Source organism: Pieris brassicae, chromosome 11, assembly GCF_905147105.1.
Source record: "Pieris brassicae chromosome 11, ilPieBrab1.1, whole genome shotgun sequence".
In the NCBI taxonomy this organism is placed as follows: domain Eukaryota; kingdom Metazoa; phylum Arthropoda; class Insecta; order Lepidoptera; family Pieridae; genus Pieris; species Pieris brassicae.
The window spans coordinates 10,000,001-10,017,969 of record NC_059675.1 but is presented as its reverse complement, the minus strand read 5'-3'; the positions used below and the strand labels follow the sequence as shown (position 1 = coordinate 10,017,969).

At 33.7% G+C, this 17,969-nt stretch overlaps 1 protein-coding gene across 2 annotated transcripts in view; it reads left to right on the top strand.

Moving 5' to 3' along the window:
* LOC123716240 (hemicentin-2-like) overlaps positions 1–14,428 on the top strand; it is a 126,190-nt gene extending 111,762 nt beyond the window's left edge. Inside the window, exons 4-19 of one of the 2 annotated variants that reach the window (XM_045671884.1) lie at positions 526–658; positions 779–987; positions 1,283–1,393; positions 3,583–3,786; positions 4,372–4,523; positions 5,973–6,114; positions 7,966–8,096; positions 8,465–8,624; positions 9,407–9,563; positions 9,902–10,041; positions 10,378–10,514; positions 10,698–10,863; positions 12,001–12,151; positions 12,495–12,661; positions 13,004–13,152; positions 13,786–14,428. In XM_045671884.1, coding sequence (XP_045527840.1) covers positions 526–658; positions 779–987; positions 1,283–1,393; positions 3,583–3,786; positions 4,372–4,523; positions 5,973–6,114; positions 7,966–8,096; positions 8,465–8,624; positions 9,407–9,563; positions 9,902–10,041; positions 10,378–10,514; positions 10,698–10,863; positions 12,001–12,151; positions 12,495–12,661; positions 13,004–13,152; positions 13,786–13,929 — 2,453 coding nt within the window. In that variant the 3' untranslated portion in view covers positions 13,930–14,428. Of the gene's footprint in view, positions 1–525; positions 659–778; positions 988–1,282; positions 1,394–3,582; positions 3,787–4,371; positions 4,524–5,972; positions 6,115–7,965; positions 8,097–8,464; positions 8,625–9,406; positions 9,564–9,901; positions 10,042–10,377; positions 10,515–10,697; positions 10,864–12,000; positions 12,152–12,494; positions 12,662–13,003; positions 13,153–13,782 lie in introns of both variants that reach the window. The other variant, XM_045671883.1, reaches the window with a different exon arrangement.
* Positions 14,429–17,969: the final 3,541 nt, after the last annotated feature.

The following is a 17,969-nucleotide window of genomic DNA, read 5'->3' as shown; positions in this document are numbered from 1 at the left end:
CCACCTTTCAAGCTTTTTCACCTTCCCAATTTGCTTCAAGTGGATTAATACAGTTTTATTACTAATACCGCAGCCTGCAGCTAGCGCGGACGTAGTTTGCGATGGATCCGCTTCCACAATAGCCTTCAATTGTCCGTTATAAACATTGCTCTCCGGCCGTCCACGAGGCTTGTTCTGCAAGTCGAAATATCCAGAAAGAACAAGTTGAAATCAAAAACGCACTGTGTTTTCTTTTGCGACACCGCCGCCATACACATCATTAATCCTTCGAGCCGTTTTTGCAGCACGGTGCCAGGGTGGAATTCGTACTCGTAAATAACGCGATATTTTATGTTTTCCATTTTATAAATACAGTGACGCAAATAATAAAAATTAAAACAAAAAAAATGAAATGAATGATTGTTTTCGAAAACAAATGCACGCGTAAATACCTGTAAAAATTGAAATTGGCTATGTATGTATTTGAGTACGCTATGATATTTAAGGTATATATAGTAGATTCTGACAAAGTTAAATGTGTTTCAGTGCCAACTTTAGACGTCCAGGGAGTGCTGGGTAAAAAAGCTTCACTTCCTTGTGATATACAGCCTCTACACTCGGACGACGCGGTTGTTATGGTACTATGGTTCAAGGAGTCGGATGGAGAACCATTGTATAGGTGAGAAGAACTCGTATTTTTCAGGTTATAAGTCATCAAGTATCATTATGTATCACAACGAACAAAAAATGGTGTGGTTCTTTCGCCTAACGTACGAGACTCATACCTTTATATTTATAGTTTTGACATCCGAGGACGGTCCTATAACCAACCGAAGCTCTGGTCTTCCCCACTGGTGTTCGGAAATCGAGCGTATTTCCGCGGGGGAGCAACACCAGCTGTACTCATGGTTGACAATGTACTTGCGATGGATGCTGGAGTGTACAGATGCCGAGTAGATTTCCAAAACTCTCCCACTAGAAACCTTAAAATTAATTTCACTGTTATAAGTAAGTATCTGTATTATTATTTTATGTGTACCTTAAAATAAGATATTTTTTTTAATTTAATAATTTACCAATTACTCTTTTTTTTTCATAAACTGTTTCATATACTCATTATACAACATTCATGATACAATAAAATTTCGTTTACATAGCATTAGAGACATTGAAAGAAACGTAGCTTTAGTTATCATATTTAGTCTAGTCAGTAAGATAAAAAAACAAAAGTTTAAAATAAAAAATTAAACTGTGGGCTACTAACAAAATATTTACAATAATATGTTAAATATTATAATTATAGTACCTCCGAGCCGTCCAACAATATACGACGTAAAGAGAAGAGATAGGACCAAACTCGTGGAGCCCTATAACGAAGGATCCAATGTTTTATTGATCTGCGAAGTTGACGGAGGTAAAGATAATTAAGTATTGTAATACTTAGCTTCGTATTAAGCTTATTAATTACAATGATAATTTATACAGGATTTTGAGTCTAAAACTCGAGTAAACAAAACCCAACTTTAAAGGAGATCACTACAGCCACACCATTTAACTTAAAATTCTGCCCTCTATATTCGTTAAAAATACAATAGCGGCACCAGATTTCGGTAACAAAATACAAAATATCAAGTTCAGTGACAATATATTACTAGGCTGAAAGGGGTTAAGTATTATTGATTGCCCGAGAATTACACCTGATAATTATTTTCGTTTTGTATTGCGATGCGTTAATATTTGAGCACACTTGATTGATAAAGCTTGTTAATAGTTGTTATTAAAATTGAATTCCATTTTTGGATTGGGAACTTTTATTCGATATTTAACTACTTTGATAAGATTTAGCCATAATTTTTACGTTACGTTTAATTACTCTTGATGTGGACCAGAAGCCTTAAAGAGGTATTGAGTATTAAGTCCTTATCATTATTGACATTATTGAAGACAAAAGTAAACAAAATTACCTTTTATACGTTAATAAATAAGACAACTCAGTTTACATTATTAGGTACATGTATTTGTAGCGTCAGGCCCCGACATTGTTAAGATAACAAACACAAAGTTTTCTCCCAATCACCCGATCCATTCCAACTCCAACCTCAGTCTCTTAATTCAACACGACTTCAACAAACAAATTGAACAGGCAAACATTTCGAAGTCCTCTCGGCAACCACGCAATGCGTGCACCGGGCAACGGTCGATGAACGACTTGTGCGCGCGCGCTGCTTTATATTGGTTCTGTAGTGGGGATCGAGTGACACATCGTACGATCGTTCGACTAATCGCCCGTTGCACGTTGTTTTACAAAACATTGATAGTGGCGCCGTCATATTTATAATCTTATACCTTACATGGTAGGTACCCACATAATAATTATCACACCCTTTATTGATTTATTTCAAGGGGGCAAATACTGGGCAACTACGAATTCTAGAAGGAAATTGGATAACCTTCTACTTTTTGATACCTTTAGTCATTACTTGTTAAAAATAAAAAAAACAAATGAATATTAATATTTGGTAATATACCGATTACGGTATTCTTAAAGGCGGTTTCTAACACCATACATTACCTTTTCAATCTTTGTCAGATCGTTATTTGTATCATTGAAACAACGTTCCTACGAGACCACCTTGAGCAGAGATATTACAGACCTTTATAATGTTTTTTTTAAAGTTTCTGAAGTAGAAAATGTGTATTTAGCCCCCTGTTACCACAGTTACTATTTTACAAATTATGAACACTATACTAATAAATACTAAAACTAATAAAGGTTAGCGATATGATGCGCTTCCCGACGGGTCGCCATCGTTGCCTATTAGAGGTTATCCTGCTACACTCATTGAGTGTATCTCCTACGGCAGACTTGATCTGGTCAGTCCAACGCGTAGGTGACCTTCCACCTTCCCCTGGACTACAAGGCGTTCTATGGACTGAACACCACGCCGAGATACGTATCCGAAGAATGTAAAGATGCGAGATTGTACTGTTGAAAACAGACGCTGCTTAATACCGAGTTCTTGAAGTATCGAGACATTTATACAAAACTCGGTCCTCGAAACCCCAAGCATTCTCCTCCAGCACCACATTTTCAGAGCGTCTATTTTCTGTCTTTCCACATCTCGCAGTGTGTCATCATAATGGATAAATTATTATTTACCTCGAATGTAGGCAAGTCCTGTTATGGGCATCATTATGTTATTGTTATATTTAATAACATTAAAACGATGAATGGGCGGCTTAATTATACAATGTGGAGGTGTAATAGAGCTTCATTGGTGCATTTTGAAACGTCCACGGTTTGGGATAGACTTAATTTTTTTTTACTGCGTCATTGTTTCGTTAATGTTATTAATAGCTAAATTGGTTGTGTATATTCGATTGTTTTACACAACTAAAAATTATCGCATTTTTGAGCTCTCGTAAAATGTGTTGCTTAATATTTTCAGTTAATAGTAATAATTTCGGAAAAGGAAAAGAAATCTTTAAAAAATATTTTAAAATTTCTTGAAGGGAAAAAGTATATTTAAGACAAATTTGAATTTAGAATAATTTTCTGATAAATTAGTAGGCAACCGTATATAAGTTTGCACTTTTCACCAGGCCGACCAAGACCTCAAGTTACATGGTACCTTGAGAACGTGGTGATCGATGACTCATGTGACAAGCGAAACGACGGTACCACTGTCAACACCCTGACATTCCCCAATGTAGGAAGGCAACATCTGAATGCGAGGCTAGTGTGCCAGGCTTCTAATACTAATTTGGCGCCACCGGAGACCAAAGTTTTAATATTAGACATTAATTGTAAGTGCTTGACTGTGACTTAATTTCACCGAATTAACCGATAGTAATTATATCAGCGACCACACTTTGTTCACACTTAAAGTATCACTACCATTACAGCATCGTTGTACTCGAACATATCCATTACGTTACAATAAACAAATACACATATGAAATAGGGTCACAAAACCGCATATAATGTAAAATTGCTAAATGTTGGGCAAGACTATTAACTCGAATTTCTGTGAAATTCTGGCTGGTTAAAGAAAATACACACATACACACAAGTTCCTTGTGTTAGTCATAATATTATGTAAGAAAAGTTAGATTCATTTAGATATACATATTATACCAGCAACGAACAACACGCAATGTTTTTACCGTATTAGCGTGTGCACTTCATTGTAATGCCCATGTATTGGCATCCTCACTAATTATTGTTCATGTATATTTTTACACAAACGTGTTAAGTCAGGTGCCTGTCTTACTTTCGCACCGAAATATGACTTCAGAGGACAAAAGGTTGATTGATAAACTAAATTCGATAGAAATAAAATTATGAATGTAAGGTGTAATCTGCCAAAGATTTAATTATCAATTCCACAGTGAAACCAATAACAGTAAACATATTGAACAAAGAAGAACAAGTGTCCGCCGACAAAAGATACGAAATAGAATGCAAGACGACTGGTTCGCGGCCCGACGCGTCAGTCTCCTGGTGGAAGAACAATAGACAACTCAAGCGGATGGCAAAAAATGTGAGCCTTTGTCTATGCCCATTATCAGTGTTAATTAATAGATCCTTTCCTTACGAGGTGTATTTGACATTTTTGGTTCTATATTATTATGCGACTGCACTATTCTATAACGCTGGTGACAATTAAAAAACAATTCTATGTTTGTATTGAATCAAACTAATGCTCTCAGTAAAAAAACATGCTTTTGTTTTATAGTCGTGCATTACTGGATATCACCCACAAAATCCAGGAAGAATTAATTATTATACTCTTTGATATCAAATTTAGATTAAGTGCTCAATACAATTTGTACTGACATAACTGTAACTTAGCCTAGCATGTAACTATAAAATCAATACGAATATCATCTGTAGGAATTTCAATAAAAACCTTAAATTAAACTTCACTTTCATTAAGAACCTTTTTAATATCAATGGTAAATAATAATAATAACAAAATAAGGTTCTAAATGAATTACTTCGGCGTTAAAAAACTATTCTAGTGCATAAAAGGTTGTTTATTGAAGACTTAACATTTTTATATGTATCAAATCTTATACCGATTACCTTATATTTTCTGCGGTGTCGATACGTTATATTTTCTGCGGTGCCGATCTGTGGCAAGTCACAGCCCTGGTTTAAGCGTTCTTGCAAGGCGGCAATGCGTCGAAAGCGAGAATGCTTAAAGGCATGGGCGGAAGCGGCGATTTCTCGTGATGCCAATACCAGCGTACATAAAAAAGCATATAATTCAGCCTCTAGGTCCTTCAAATCGCTAAGGCAAAGTCAGAGCACATCGCCAGATTTGACGAAAGATTGGCCCAACTCCCTTCTGGGACTAGAGCCTTCTGGTCTCTCGCCAAAGCTGTTCGCTCGCCTGTACAAGGGATTTTTTGTCAGACATCCATTCCACCGCTGCATAGGGAGGATGACTTGCTTGCCCACACTGCGAAGGAGAAGGCCGACCTCTTGGGCCGTCTCTTCGCATCCAACTCGACTTTGGATGACTAAGGGACCACCCACCGACGATTTCGCGGTGTGATTATTCGATGCCGGAAATCACATTCCGGCAACGTGCTGTTCGTAAAGCACTATCTTCCTTGGACATTCATAAGTCGAGCGGGCCGGATGGTATCCCTCCAATTGTGCTCCTGAGTTGGCTCCGGTCCTGACGCGCCTTTTCCGGTACCTGTACGCGCTCAGCACTGTCCCGAAGTGCTGGAAGACCGCTTCGATATATCCGATCCCTAAAATCGATCGCTCTGATCCGTCCAACTATCGCCCAATAGCTATAACCTCCTTGTTAAAGATTCTCATACATACGATCTTAGGTTCGAACCCCAGCTGTGCACACATCGACTTTATGTCTATCTGCCCATTTAAAACTCGCTGGCACGGTAAAATAAAACGCTTTCTTAAAAAAATGTGATTTTTGTATAAAAATCTTATGGTAAACTTTTTATTATTCTAGTTCTCTGAGAACAATGAGACACTAAGCGTGCTCAGTTTAGTACCGAGTGTGGAAGACGATGGGAAGTACTTGACGTGCCGCGCGGAGAACAAACACATCTCGGACTCAGCTATTGAAGACAAATGGAGGCTTACCGTGCACTGTAAGGCATGATATTTTTTGTATAAAAAAACAAAAATGAATGAATCTATTAAAGTTCACTTAGTCCACCAAAAAAAAAAAACGATAATTCCTATGAAATATGTTATTAATGTTATTAATCGACGTTTTCGATAGTGACTGTATCATTTTGACGGAATCCGAACATAAAATACTATTGGCGATGTAAAATTTATGTCAAAGACTATATAGCCTCAATTGTAAATATTTTAATGCTTACACAATAGATAGTTTTAACAAAGTTATGATTAATTATTTATTAAAGAAGCTACCTACGGCTACTAATTAGAAATCATTTCGTCGTTTACTCAATTGTTTCGTTAAGAACCGAAGCAACAAGTTTTATATGAAGCGCCACATGTAACAAGTATCAGGTTGCAAACTCTTAATTTGTGACACCTTCAATGGCTGTATTAAACCATACCTTTATTAATAAATATTATACTATATTAATTGAAAATGAAGTAAAAACTAAAATTAACCATAATTTGATGTCTAAAGAGTCGCGTTTTGGGCTAGTTGAGGGCCAGTCTTCAGCTATTACAAACTCCGGAACGTTGATTTCAAGCCAGGCTTGGTTACTTCGTGCCTTGTGACTAGGTGCAGAATCCTGTTGAAAAGTCCACGGTATATTTTTAAAAAGTGTATTGCGGTTGTGAGGTTTCGCAACATGATCAAAGACTGTATCTCGATAGACTTTGGCTGAAGTTTGCACTCCTTTTTCACAAAAATGTAGTTTTGTGACTTCCTGATAAGACACGCCCCACCCAACCATCACTGACGCAGGATTATGACCAATTTGTACCTTTCCGACCACTTGAGCAGCTTCTTTAGAACTGAGAGCGTACACTTTATAGAGAGTGATAAAGATAAAGAGGATATCTCTGTGCTTTTCATATGCGTATCGCGACAAAAGGCGTTTTGATCGATCCACTCTCTTTAATTTAAATATTGATTTAGGGTATCCTGTATATCGACGATAATCACCGAGCTTCAGGTCTTGTTTCATAATACGCGACAGAGTCCTATCGGGAATCCTCATTGCTCACGATAAGATTTTTTGCTTCCTAATGGGGTTTCGATGAATTCCGGCTTTAACAGCATTCACAGCCTTTGTAGTTCTAAGAGCACGCCGGCGCCGCCCCGATCTTTTCTGGTCTTCGACACACGAAGTGTTTCTGTATCTGTTGATAGTACAATGTGCGAACATACGACGATCTTCTAAAGTGTGTGTAATATGACCGACGGCTCCATATCCACTTTGTGCAAGGCGATCACTGCAATCCTATTATATTTAACACCCCATTCGATATTTTAATTTGATAATGAAAACGAAAAACTATGTGAAATGGCGCAAAATCGAAAGAAGTTTTTATATACATACGCGTTACAAATTCAAAATAATTAAAAAGTTGAAGAAAGGAAAGATTTTATGTAACAGTATTTATGGCCAGACAAGTTATATCTGAAGTAATTAAAGTAATAGTAGAACAGGCAAATATTATTCAATTAAGTATCCCCAGTATAGTTGCAGTTGTAGAGGAATTTTAACGAAGCGAATCCTTTTACAAATATGGAATGAGAAATATATAAATATAAATAATCTTTCAGTGGCTTAACACTAACTGATTTATTTCTTATATCATGCATATCTATCTAGAACTGAGTTTAAATATATTTTAATATATGTGATTTAGATTTTCTTGAGTAAAATTATATCTTCTATCGAAATATTTCAATATATTATACTATTTCTAAAATTAATTTTAGAATAATTAAAGTGACTAGATACTAACATTATTTTTCATTGTTAACAATGTTTTTTTTTGTCTAGATGTACCTATTGTAGATTTGAAGATGGGATCAAATTTGAATCCAGACGAAATAAAAGAAGGTGCTGATGTATACTTCGAATGCACCGTCAAAGCAAACCCAAAGTCACACAGACTAGTTTGGTATCACGGTGTAAGTATAAATTTAAAATAGGTATGAATTAGAATCAGAGTTTATTCAGTAAAATATATTACAAGTACTTTAACTTCTCATTTGAATTTGAAAAAAGAATTGTATTGAGAAATTAATTTAATATGTAAGTTTTCTCTTTGAACGACAAAAATAAGTTATGAAATATTACAAAATATAATATCAAAAACTGCTATATTTATCGGCAATTGAATTGGCCAAATTTCGCGCAGTGTAGAAAAGAATTATTTTAAAAATAGAGTGTGCGTGTATTCGTAGGAAAAAATTAATAACGACTTCGCGTCTAGTGACTCTAGCTAACTTATTTTTCGGAATGTATAATTCATTCTAATTAGTTTTGTATTCTTTAGCATAACGAAATATTCCACAATGACTCTGCGGGTATAATTCTGAGCTCCCAAAGCCTAGTACTGCAGGGCGTAACGCGGAGCGCGGCTGGAGACTACACTTGTGTGGCAGCTAATAGTGAAGGAAAGGGAACAAGCAATCCTGTATCTTTATTAGTGCGATGTGAGTATCATCATACTATATCTGAAGTTATTCATTTACAGTTTGATACATTGTGTTGTGTGTTCTATTTATAACATCGTGCGTGATATGAGTTGTTTAAGTGTTTAGTGATTTTTGCATTTTTTTTTATAGATTAGTCTTCAGCTGAAATAACAAAAGTTGGAGTATATACCTATTATTAGCTTGATTTAATAGTCAGACAAATATATTTTAGATCATTATTAATCTATATTCTGCAGTATAATCCTCGATTCGTGCTAGAAGCATGAGAAACTAATGAATCGAAACTTTTCCGTAGCACGGATTAGTTTATATGGGTCACATTTGAATGTTTGTTTTCATTGTCTAACCCTATCTGATCTAATTGGATTACGTCAGGTATTTTTGCTATCCCATGCCCCGGAACTCATCCGACTTTTACTTCACCACATTTTACTAGATTAAAAACTTTCCAAACCAAGAGATTAGATGTGGGTTACCAGATTATATAAAACTCGGATTCGTTTTTCGAGAACATTTAACCATTTTTGTAACTTTGTCTGCAGATTACTTTGAGGCTCTTTATAATACCTTAGATACAAATGAGATATTAAAATTCATTTATACTCCATTTTGAGTCGCATAAAATTGATCGAGATTGTACGTTAACCAACCTCATATTTGTCCCTATATATGTATTTGTCATTGAAATGATACTCTTTCATTTTGTAATAAAGTTAGATATATGTGTTTAAAACCATAATTGTGTGTGGAGATCTCTTTTAAGCCAATGTAATTTTCAGATGCACCAGTGTGCGCGGAACGTCGTGATAGCGAGCTTTTTGGTGCGCTAAAGCATGAGACGGTCATGTTGCACTGCAGTGTTGACGCAAATCCAGCAGTTGTATCCTTCCATTGGACTTTCAACAACTCTGGCGAACAGACTGAATTACCTCCACGGTATTGTACTATCTTACATAGACATTCGTAAAAACCTTTATATTTTATTACTTCGAAAAGAAAAAGACTTAAAAAAGAAACATTATATTTCTGCATAATGGTAAAGGAATGTTTATAGGACGTAATTAAGTGTTCTTAATAATTCTCTTTCCCATACTGCCTGTCTTGTAAATAGACATATGAACATTGTTTACCATACCATATATACTAACAAATTATGACAGCAATTTGTTACAAATCCATTTCTTTTATATACGATTCTTCAATCGTAAAATTGAAGAAATATAATAAATTAAAAAAAGAATTTGAAATTTATTTAGTATCGTTTACTTGTTCAGGTTATCCAGCGTTTTAGGACACACGTCTACATTAAATTATACGCCCAGTACTGACATGGAGTATGGGACATTGGCTTGCTACGGCGAAAATTCTGTAGGCAAACAAAAGGTGCCTTGCGTTTTTCAATTAGTGGCTGCAGGTAAATTCTAAGTACAGAATATTTAATTCTTGTAGTTATACTGTGACTGATTGACTAGCTCATTTTGTCAATGACATAATAAAATCAAAGGTGACATCAGCAACATGACATAATTGAATAAAATGAATTGAAGTGACTAAAATACATTCATATTATCGTGATTATTGAATAATTATGTCACTGCACATTCTTGGCCTTATAATTTCTGCCTGAGATTTTTCGGTTTCCTCACGACATTTTCCTTAACCGTGCGAACAAGTGTTCATTACACGTTTTAAGGACAAACATTGGTGAAATGCTGATACAAAATATATAAATTTCAACTATTTCGTCTAGGTCGGCCTTTTCAAGTACAGAACTGCACAGTAGCGAATCAGAGTTTGGATTCATTGCTTGTGGAGTGCGTCGAGAATTTCGATGGTGGTCTGCCACAGACATTCCTCATGGAGTTGCTTGAGCTACCATCGCTAACTGTACGTATAAAGTGTTATATAAATTATTTATAGGTTTTTAATTTGATATTGTAAAGAAGTATAAATATTTGAAACAATTTCATTGTTATTTATTGCAATATAATTACTATTTTGTAAAATAGCTTTTAATGTTAAGCCTCCATGTTTGATATTGTTTCTTAATTTATTTACACGTTGTTACAGGTCCGTTATAATGTATTTACAAATAAAACCCCACCGGTCTTTGAAATCCGTAGCCTTCCCCCAGGAGTCAGTTATAGAATCGACTTGTACGCGATCAACGCTAAGGGCAGGAGTGATGTCACTACCATAGAACATGTTATTCTAAGGGGACAAGCTAAGTATACAGGTAAGTTTTATGATCCATTCCTATTTAATATAATATTAATCTCTACAATTAATGCAAACATCATTGTTAATTATTTTAGAAGTTTGTATATAAAGGGGGTAAACCCCATATTATTTTACTGTGAGTGTATACAAACCTCTTGCAATTTTTCCACGTCAATTGGCACAAATAAACATCTTCAAGCAATTTTCCTCAATAAAACTATAATTACAAAACAACTTTAAACTTATTCACGCTGAGCCTCAAAAGCAATTTGAACTTTGTTGAGTTGAGTATGAGAGTATATTTGTGTAAGAAGGTTTTTCTAATTTTGCGACCATTTATTTTCTACCCAATAATAATAAAGCCGTGAACTCACTTGTAATCTGAACACTGAAGTCACGCCACTACGGAATAAGGAATGACTTAATTTTCAGAGGTTTTTATTCGTTCTGAGTTGCGATAAAGATAATAAAAGGTTGGTGGTTTTGGAAAGGTGTGCGAAACATGTAATTTCCATATTTTACCTTTGAAACACTTGTTAAACTCAAATAAATGAAAGTAACAACTATTAAAACTAACTATTTAAATTTATTATATATTTCTCGTTACTTGTAGAAGTTATATTATTAAAGAAATATACATTCTCAATACGTTTCAAGTTTCAGTCGAGATCGCATGCTACGCACGAATGTTATAGTCAAATGAGAAATGTTCACTACTTTATTACGTTGCTTTGTTTTTATTAAACAAATCTGTTTTAAGTAGTACATATAGTACAAATTGAATATTTTAATGATTTCAAGACGTTTTTTCATAACATTTTATATGTTAGACAATTCCTTAGAACGTGCTGTTGGTCTAGTAGCTTCAGCATGCTATTCTTATCCCTGAGTCTTAACCCACACCGGTTCGAACCCCAGCTGTGCACCAATGGGTTTTATGTCTACGTGAGCGTTTATTACTCGCTCGTACGGTGAAGGAAAACATAAACCGGCATGTCGTCACACAAAAATCGACGGCTAGTCTCCGGCACAGGCTGACACCTATATACTTATTAAAAACACAAATTATCACGAAAAATATGAAAGAGAACCTTAATAGCCTTAAAAAAATATAATGGAATAAACTTTGATTTAATAGATGACTTTTTGATAGGTGAAAGTAACTCTTTTGTAATATCGCCGATGTTGGCATCAATAGCAGCAATGTCTGCGCTGCTTGCCACAGCGCTGTGTGGCGTGTTAGCTATACTATACCGTCAGCACGCCAGACATAGACACATGCCAGCAAAACACGCGCCTTTGAAGTAAGTGCTATTACTTTTAACCGTAGAACAAGGGAGTTTTAATGAACAGAAACAAAATCGAAACGAGTGGTGGTTTCACTAAAATAGTCTTAATTAGCTGTGGACCAACACCAGTTCCCATTTTGAATCGACAAATCTCAAATAAGTAATGCGTTTGCATCTAAAAAACTAATGAGATAAAGACAGTATCTTTAAGTACCCATATATTTATTATTTACTAGGTAAATTTTTTCCATAATCTGTGCGCCTGTAACAATTTCGAAATTGTTTTCTTCCTCCCATATACATGTATAGGTGTTCATCTTTATGTGTACTTATTGAAGTTAAAACATATGTTTTGTAGTGAGGCTATATATAATGATCGGACGGGACAATGTTCTACTCCCGTGAAGCAAGAGGCTTGCAATGAAGGAAGTAATGTGGGATCGGGAGTCGGTGGAGCACGTGGAGCGCTACTAAGGGAAGACCTCGCCGACGACGCCGATCCAGACATTATACCAAACCTATACGGTGAGACTTATTCACTGTTCCAACATAACATAGTTATTATTATTTTTATATATATTTATTTATAATCATAGGATAGAGAGCAAATCTAACAGTTCTCATTTTACAATAAAATCTAGATAAAACCAGGCATCGCCTTAGCAGACGTTGCAACACAAAATATAATTATCTTTAATAAAACAGGACAGCTGTTGTTGAGCATTACGCTCGCTGTGCTTAAACTAAAGTTATATAAAGCCTTCCCATGTAAATCAAATTTTAATAAAAAGTGTGTCTTTTAATAATGACTCTGATGTAAATAATTACTTTAGAGCAGCCAGTTTAAAATATATTTTCCTGGTACAGAACGTGGTCCAATCTCGAATGGATATATGAGCTTACAGCGTCCCTTGTCCAACAACAAACTGAGCAAGAACGATGACTTGAGATCGGAGCCTGACGGTGCGGGCTACTATGACTTCCGGAAGAAGGACTACAGGATTCCTTTGACTAGTGTTAGTTTTTATAACGATTTCATTTGACTGTATGGTCTCCTATATGAACTCCGAATTTAAGGAGGAATTGAACTTGTTTTATTGTGCGTCCACACAATTTTTTTAACAGATGACGAACAACTTTGAATAGTAAAAAAAATTCATAAATGTTTTACGGTAGATATACCAGTTATAAGGATTTTAATCCCAATTGTTACATTTTCAATAATTGGTCTTGTAAAAAGGTTACAGTTTAAAATTTATCCATACTGACAAAAATCCAATACCACGGTAGCGCCATAATTGGACACAATTGAATTATTTAATAGTTTTAACTCAAAGTTCCAAGATTATATTTTCGCGTAAATATAAAACGTATTCGTTGTCGAACACATGTGAAATATAAAGTGAATTAATCACACGCGTCTTTGCGATCAAAGCCTTGTCAAATGTTTATAAGACTTGAGAGTAGAGAAGAGAAAAGGTACCTTAGGTAGAATTTCACTCCACAAAATTTCATTTCGGTCGAGCCATTTCGGAGAAGTTTAATAATTAAACTGTAATTATTACAAACACCGTCATACGAGAATTTTACATATTATTTTATTTATTATTCTATGTGAGTTTTAGTACATGTATTGTGTTTTTCAGCAGTCATACCATAGCCTAGGACGAGCAAACAAGGGAGTAACGACAAGCCCCAATTCCGGAAGCGGTGTCACATCATCTTTGACCTCACATCGCCTGCGACCAGAAGTGGTGACCACCTTACATCGCGTGCAAGAAAGCTGTATATAAATATATACAGAGAATTGTTGTGACATCTAGATAGAAGAAATAGGTAAACGTACTTTTGTGTGAAAACTTTACTCTGTGTACCAAAAACCTTATTATAGCAGTATTTCCAAAAATTTGAAATAGAAAATAGATTCCAAGAAATATTAAATGTATTCAATTCTTGGGATACAACAATATAGAAATATGATTTTTTATTTGTATTAAAAAAATTAAGTGGTATGGAACACTTTAATAGTATTTAGATTTTTATATTGGGACGCCAAGTTAAACAGGTTCAAGCTTTTTGGACCTAATTAGTTTGAATAAAAATTTTGAGTAATGTATTTCCAAGAATGTGAGCTTCTTTGAATAAAATAAATATTCACTCGTCCGATGTCATAATATATTCTAGATGCAAATTACTTCTTAAAAGTACTCAATAATGTCATAAGTAGACCTTTCTGTTATAATGAGAAAATACGTTAATCTAAATAATATAATCATAATAATGCTCAAAATCCCTCCGATATTAATATAACTAAACTGAATGTGTTCCTTTAAAATGTAAATATATTTTTACCTATCTGTTAGTCTATATCAGCAAGTAATTCCAAATCTTGCTGTGAAACTGTGAACTGTAAATTTCAATATAAGAACCATTTATTTTATGTTTTTTTATAACCTAAATGGTTATTTTTGTTTAATATATCTATGTAGAAATCTTTAAACACAAATATATATTTACGATGACGTTAACAGACATCGCCAGTCCTGTTACTATATTTAAAATATCGTTCGTAAATGCTTTAGTTCGTAGATGGTTTTATAGAGAAGAAAAACTATAATGTGCCCGCATACATATTACAAACAACAAAAATACGATCTTTCACAAATAGAATGTGTAATAGCATTGAAGTTTGTCATTTCGCTGATATTCTCTAACTTAGTATGTTTTTTGGCGTAGTTACATTTTTATTTTCTCATTCTTATCGACAAGTGTGGTAAGTAAAATAAGGATTTATGATATGGTTTTACTATTTTATTTAATATTGTCTCTATTGGCTTTTAATAATTAAATTCTTAGTGGCATCCATTCAATAACTTGTAACCAAGAGTAGTACCAAGAATTCCACATCTTATATTACGGCCACTCGGAGTTCATTATGCTACCAAATGCAGTTTCCTGTCACCGTCGTATATTCACATACCATTATATTTGTTGTATTTGGCCGCATAATACAAAGTAGCTCTGAGATTCTATTTGGAGTAGACTTTTTATTTACTTCTCTTAAAAATAATACAATAAATATCTCAAACATTAACGACGTATTCCATGAATCATCAATACTCTCGTTCGGTAGATCTTTATCGACATGTGTACTGTGCTTGACACATGTCGATTATGCAGACTAGGCGGACTGCTGCTGACTGATCTGCAAGATTAACATTGAAATAAACAAATGATGTTAAAATTAAACCGAGATTTCCCCCCGTTATGGTCTGTATCATTGTACCTTTAAGTCCATGTATTAACGTTATACCAATTAATTGAATGACAGCATAATTGTAAATAATATAAAATTGTAGTTCTAGCGAAAGGCATACTGTGAAATGTTACTACGTGATTATTTGCCGTTTTTCGTACAATTATGACATCACCTATGTATATCCAGTGTTTTCAGCATGTAATTGAATTGACACGAGATGAATTGAGGCAAGGAATATTTGAGATAATAGAGAGAATATGCCTATGAACACTAATATTTTTTTTTATAGTAAACCTAATTAAAAAAACGGTTCAAATAATACAATACACGAAAGTTTAACGATGTGATTTTTTTTTATATCATCAAAAGCTTTATTATTGACTATAAAGCGACTCCACTGGCGACTAATTTAGCCGTTTCTCCACAAAATTAATGTTCCAATATATTTTAACAACGTTATTTAAAGCACATAATTAAAGAACAACTTCACGATGACAATACTCTAAAGTATTTCGAATATTAGAATATAACGTGGTTTACTGAAAATTTAGCCAATTTAATGGCAATTCACAGTGTAACTTAACGTAATTTTTATGATTCATAAAATCATTTCTCAAGATTGACGTTTTTGTAAGATAAATTTGTGAACGTATATATTTGCTCCTAGGAGCTCGAATCATTATTTATTCAAATCTGCCTGCAAATTATACTTTGATAGAGTCTTAATTAAATTTATATATTATTGTTTTTATTTTAACTTTAGAATAGTTTACAGTTTATTATATATCGTATGTCATTATTTGCATATTAATTCGATGTTTATAAATTTTACACTACACTTATTAAAATTTAACACTTATAAATTAACAAGGTGTCGTGATCGTTTGTCGGAACCACGTGAATTTTTCTTGTTATTTTGTTTAGTATTTGTGGTCCACTTATCATTGTTAGTACCGTATAGATGTGCGATGGTTGATATGATCCCACGAGTAAAAAGTCAGGAATGTTTTAATTATACTTACTACACTTTCTTGATAGTACCTTTATTAAACATAATATACTATATTTTAGTCCTGATTTGTGTTATTTACTTTAAGTGGCCGTAATATTATTGTATTATTATATTTTTGTTATAAGTAAACAATAGCTCAATTATTTAGAGATTATCTTAAAATTAAGCATTCAACTTGTTGAATAATTTAATTATTATGATGAATTATTTATTTTACACAATGACTTAGTTGATACAGTTGTAATATTTTTTTTTGTGATGAGCACAAACTTAATGACTGACTTTTTGTTGACTTTAATCAGATCAAATGTAAATTGTGTATATATATGTAAATAATAAGGCAAATCTAGTCTTAAATTAGTACTAACGGTGCTAAGTACTGTAAAAATTAACATACTAGGCTATTGTCAATTGTCAGTTCATACAAAGTATGTTTCATTGTTGAATGGAATTCGTTTCTTGTAAAATGTTTTGAAATAAAATATAAAGCATTCGTGGTCGTGGCTTTTATTTATTCTCTTTCCTATATGCATAATTATTCCAATCCTTATTGACCTTTCAACATCAACAACGTCAACAACTAGCATTGTTTGTAGTTTTATTTCTAATGACTGCTTTAAAAAAAAAGCTTTATATTAACAGTCATAGTTAACGTAACGATATTAAACAAAAGTTAAAAGTAACTTAAGCTATTTCGTATTGATATAAGAAAGTTCACAATAGATCAAATAAAATAGTCTTGTTATCTTAAATCTTCCATTACAATCACATCGTTAAAGATAATCAAATTTTATATACAAAATTAAAAGGATCGTATAATAATAAAAATTATTTGTTTTGCTCGTTAAATTTAACATAACTGATCGAATAGTTTTATTATCTGTGATAGTAAACGACAACAAAAAATTTAATTAAATTAAAAGTATCATTCATACACAGTATTGACCATATTTGTATATATAATTAACAATATACCTATTTATATTGGTCTTAGCTTCAGATGATATCCGTTTCTTTGATATTTTTGTATTTTATAAGTAGTCAACTTTTTGTGCCTGATACATGACGTCGATATTTGGGAGGCATACCGGTTTCCTCGCGATGTTTCCCCTTACCAAATGTTTTTATGCCCACATAGAAAGTAAAATCGATTGCTCTACCAGGATTGAGAGTTGCACGTCTCAATAACTTGCTACTCAATGTTACGATGTATACGTTACTCATATATACTGCTCGATATTATATAAGCGTTACTGTTATGTAATCTCAATTAATGGTAATTTATTTATAACTTACGCAAGTAAGTCGACCTAAATATTATTAAAATCACCTACAAAGATACCTACCTAAGATATAGACAAAACATCGTTTAAACAAATATTTTATTAAGTTATATACAATTTTCAACTGTAATAAATCAGTGTTAAAGTTATAAATCGTTATAAATTACGACATTACATAAAACTTTAGTATCAATGTTTACACACTGGGCCAGACACGTGTCGCCGAATGCACCGCACCTATATGTATTGTCTCTCATGTGAGGTTGTATAATGCAATGC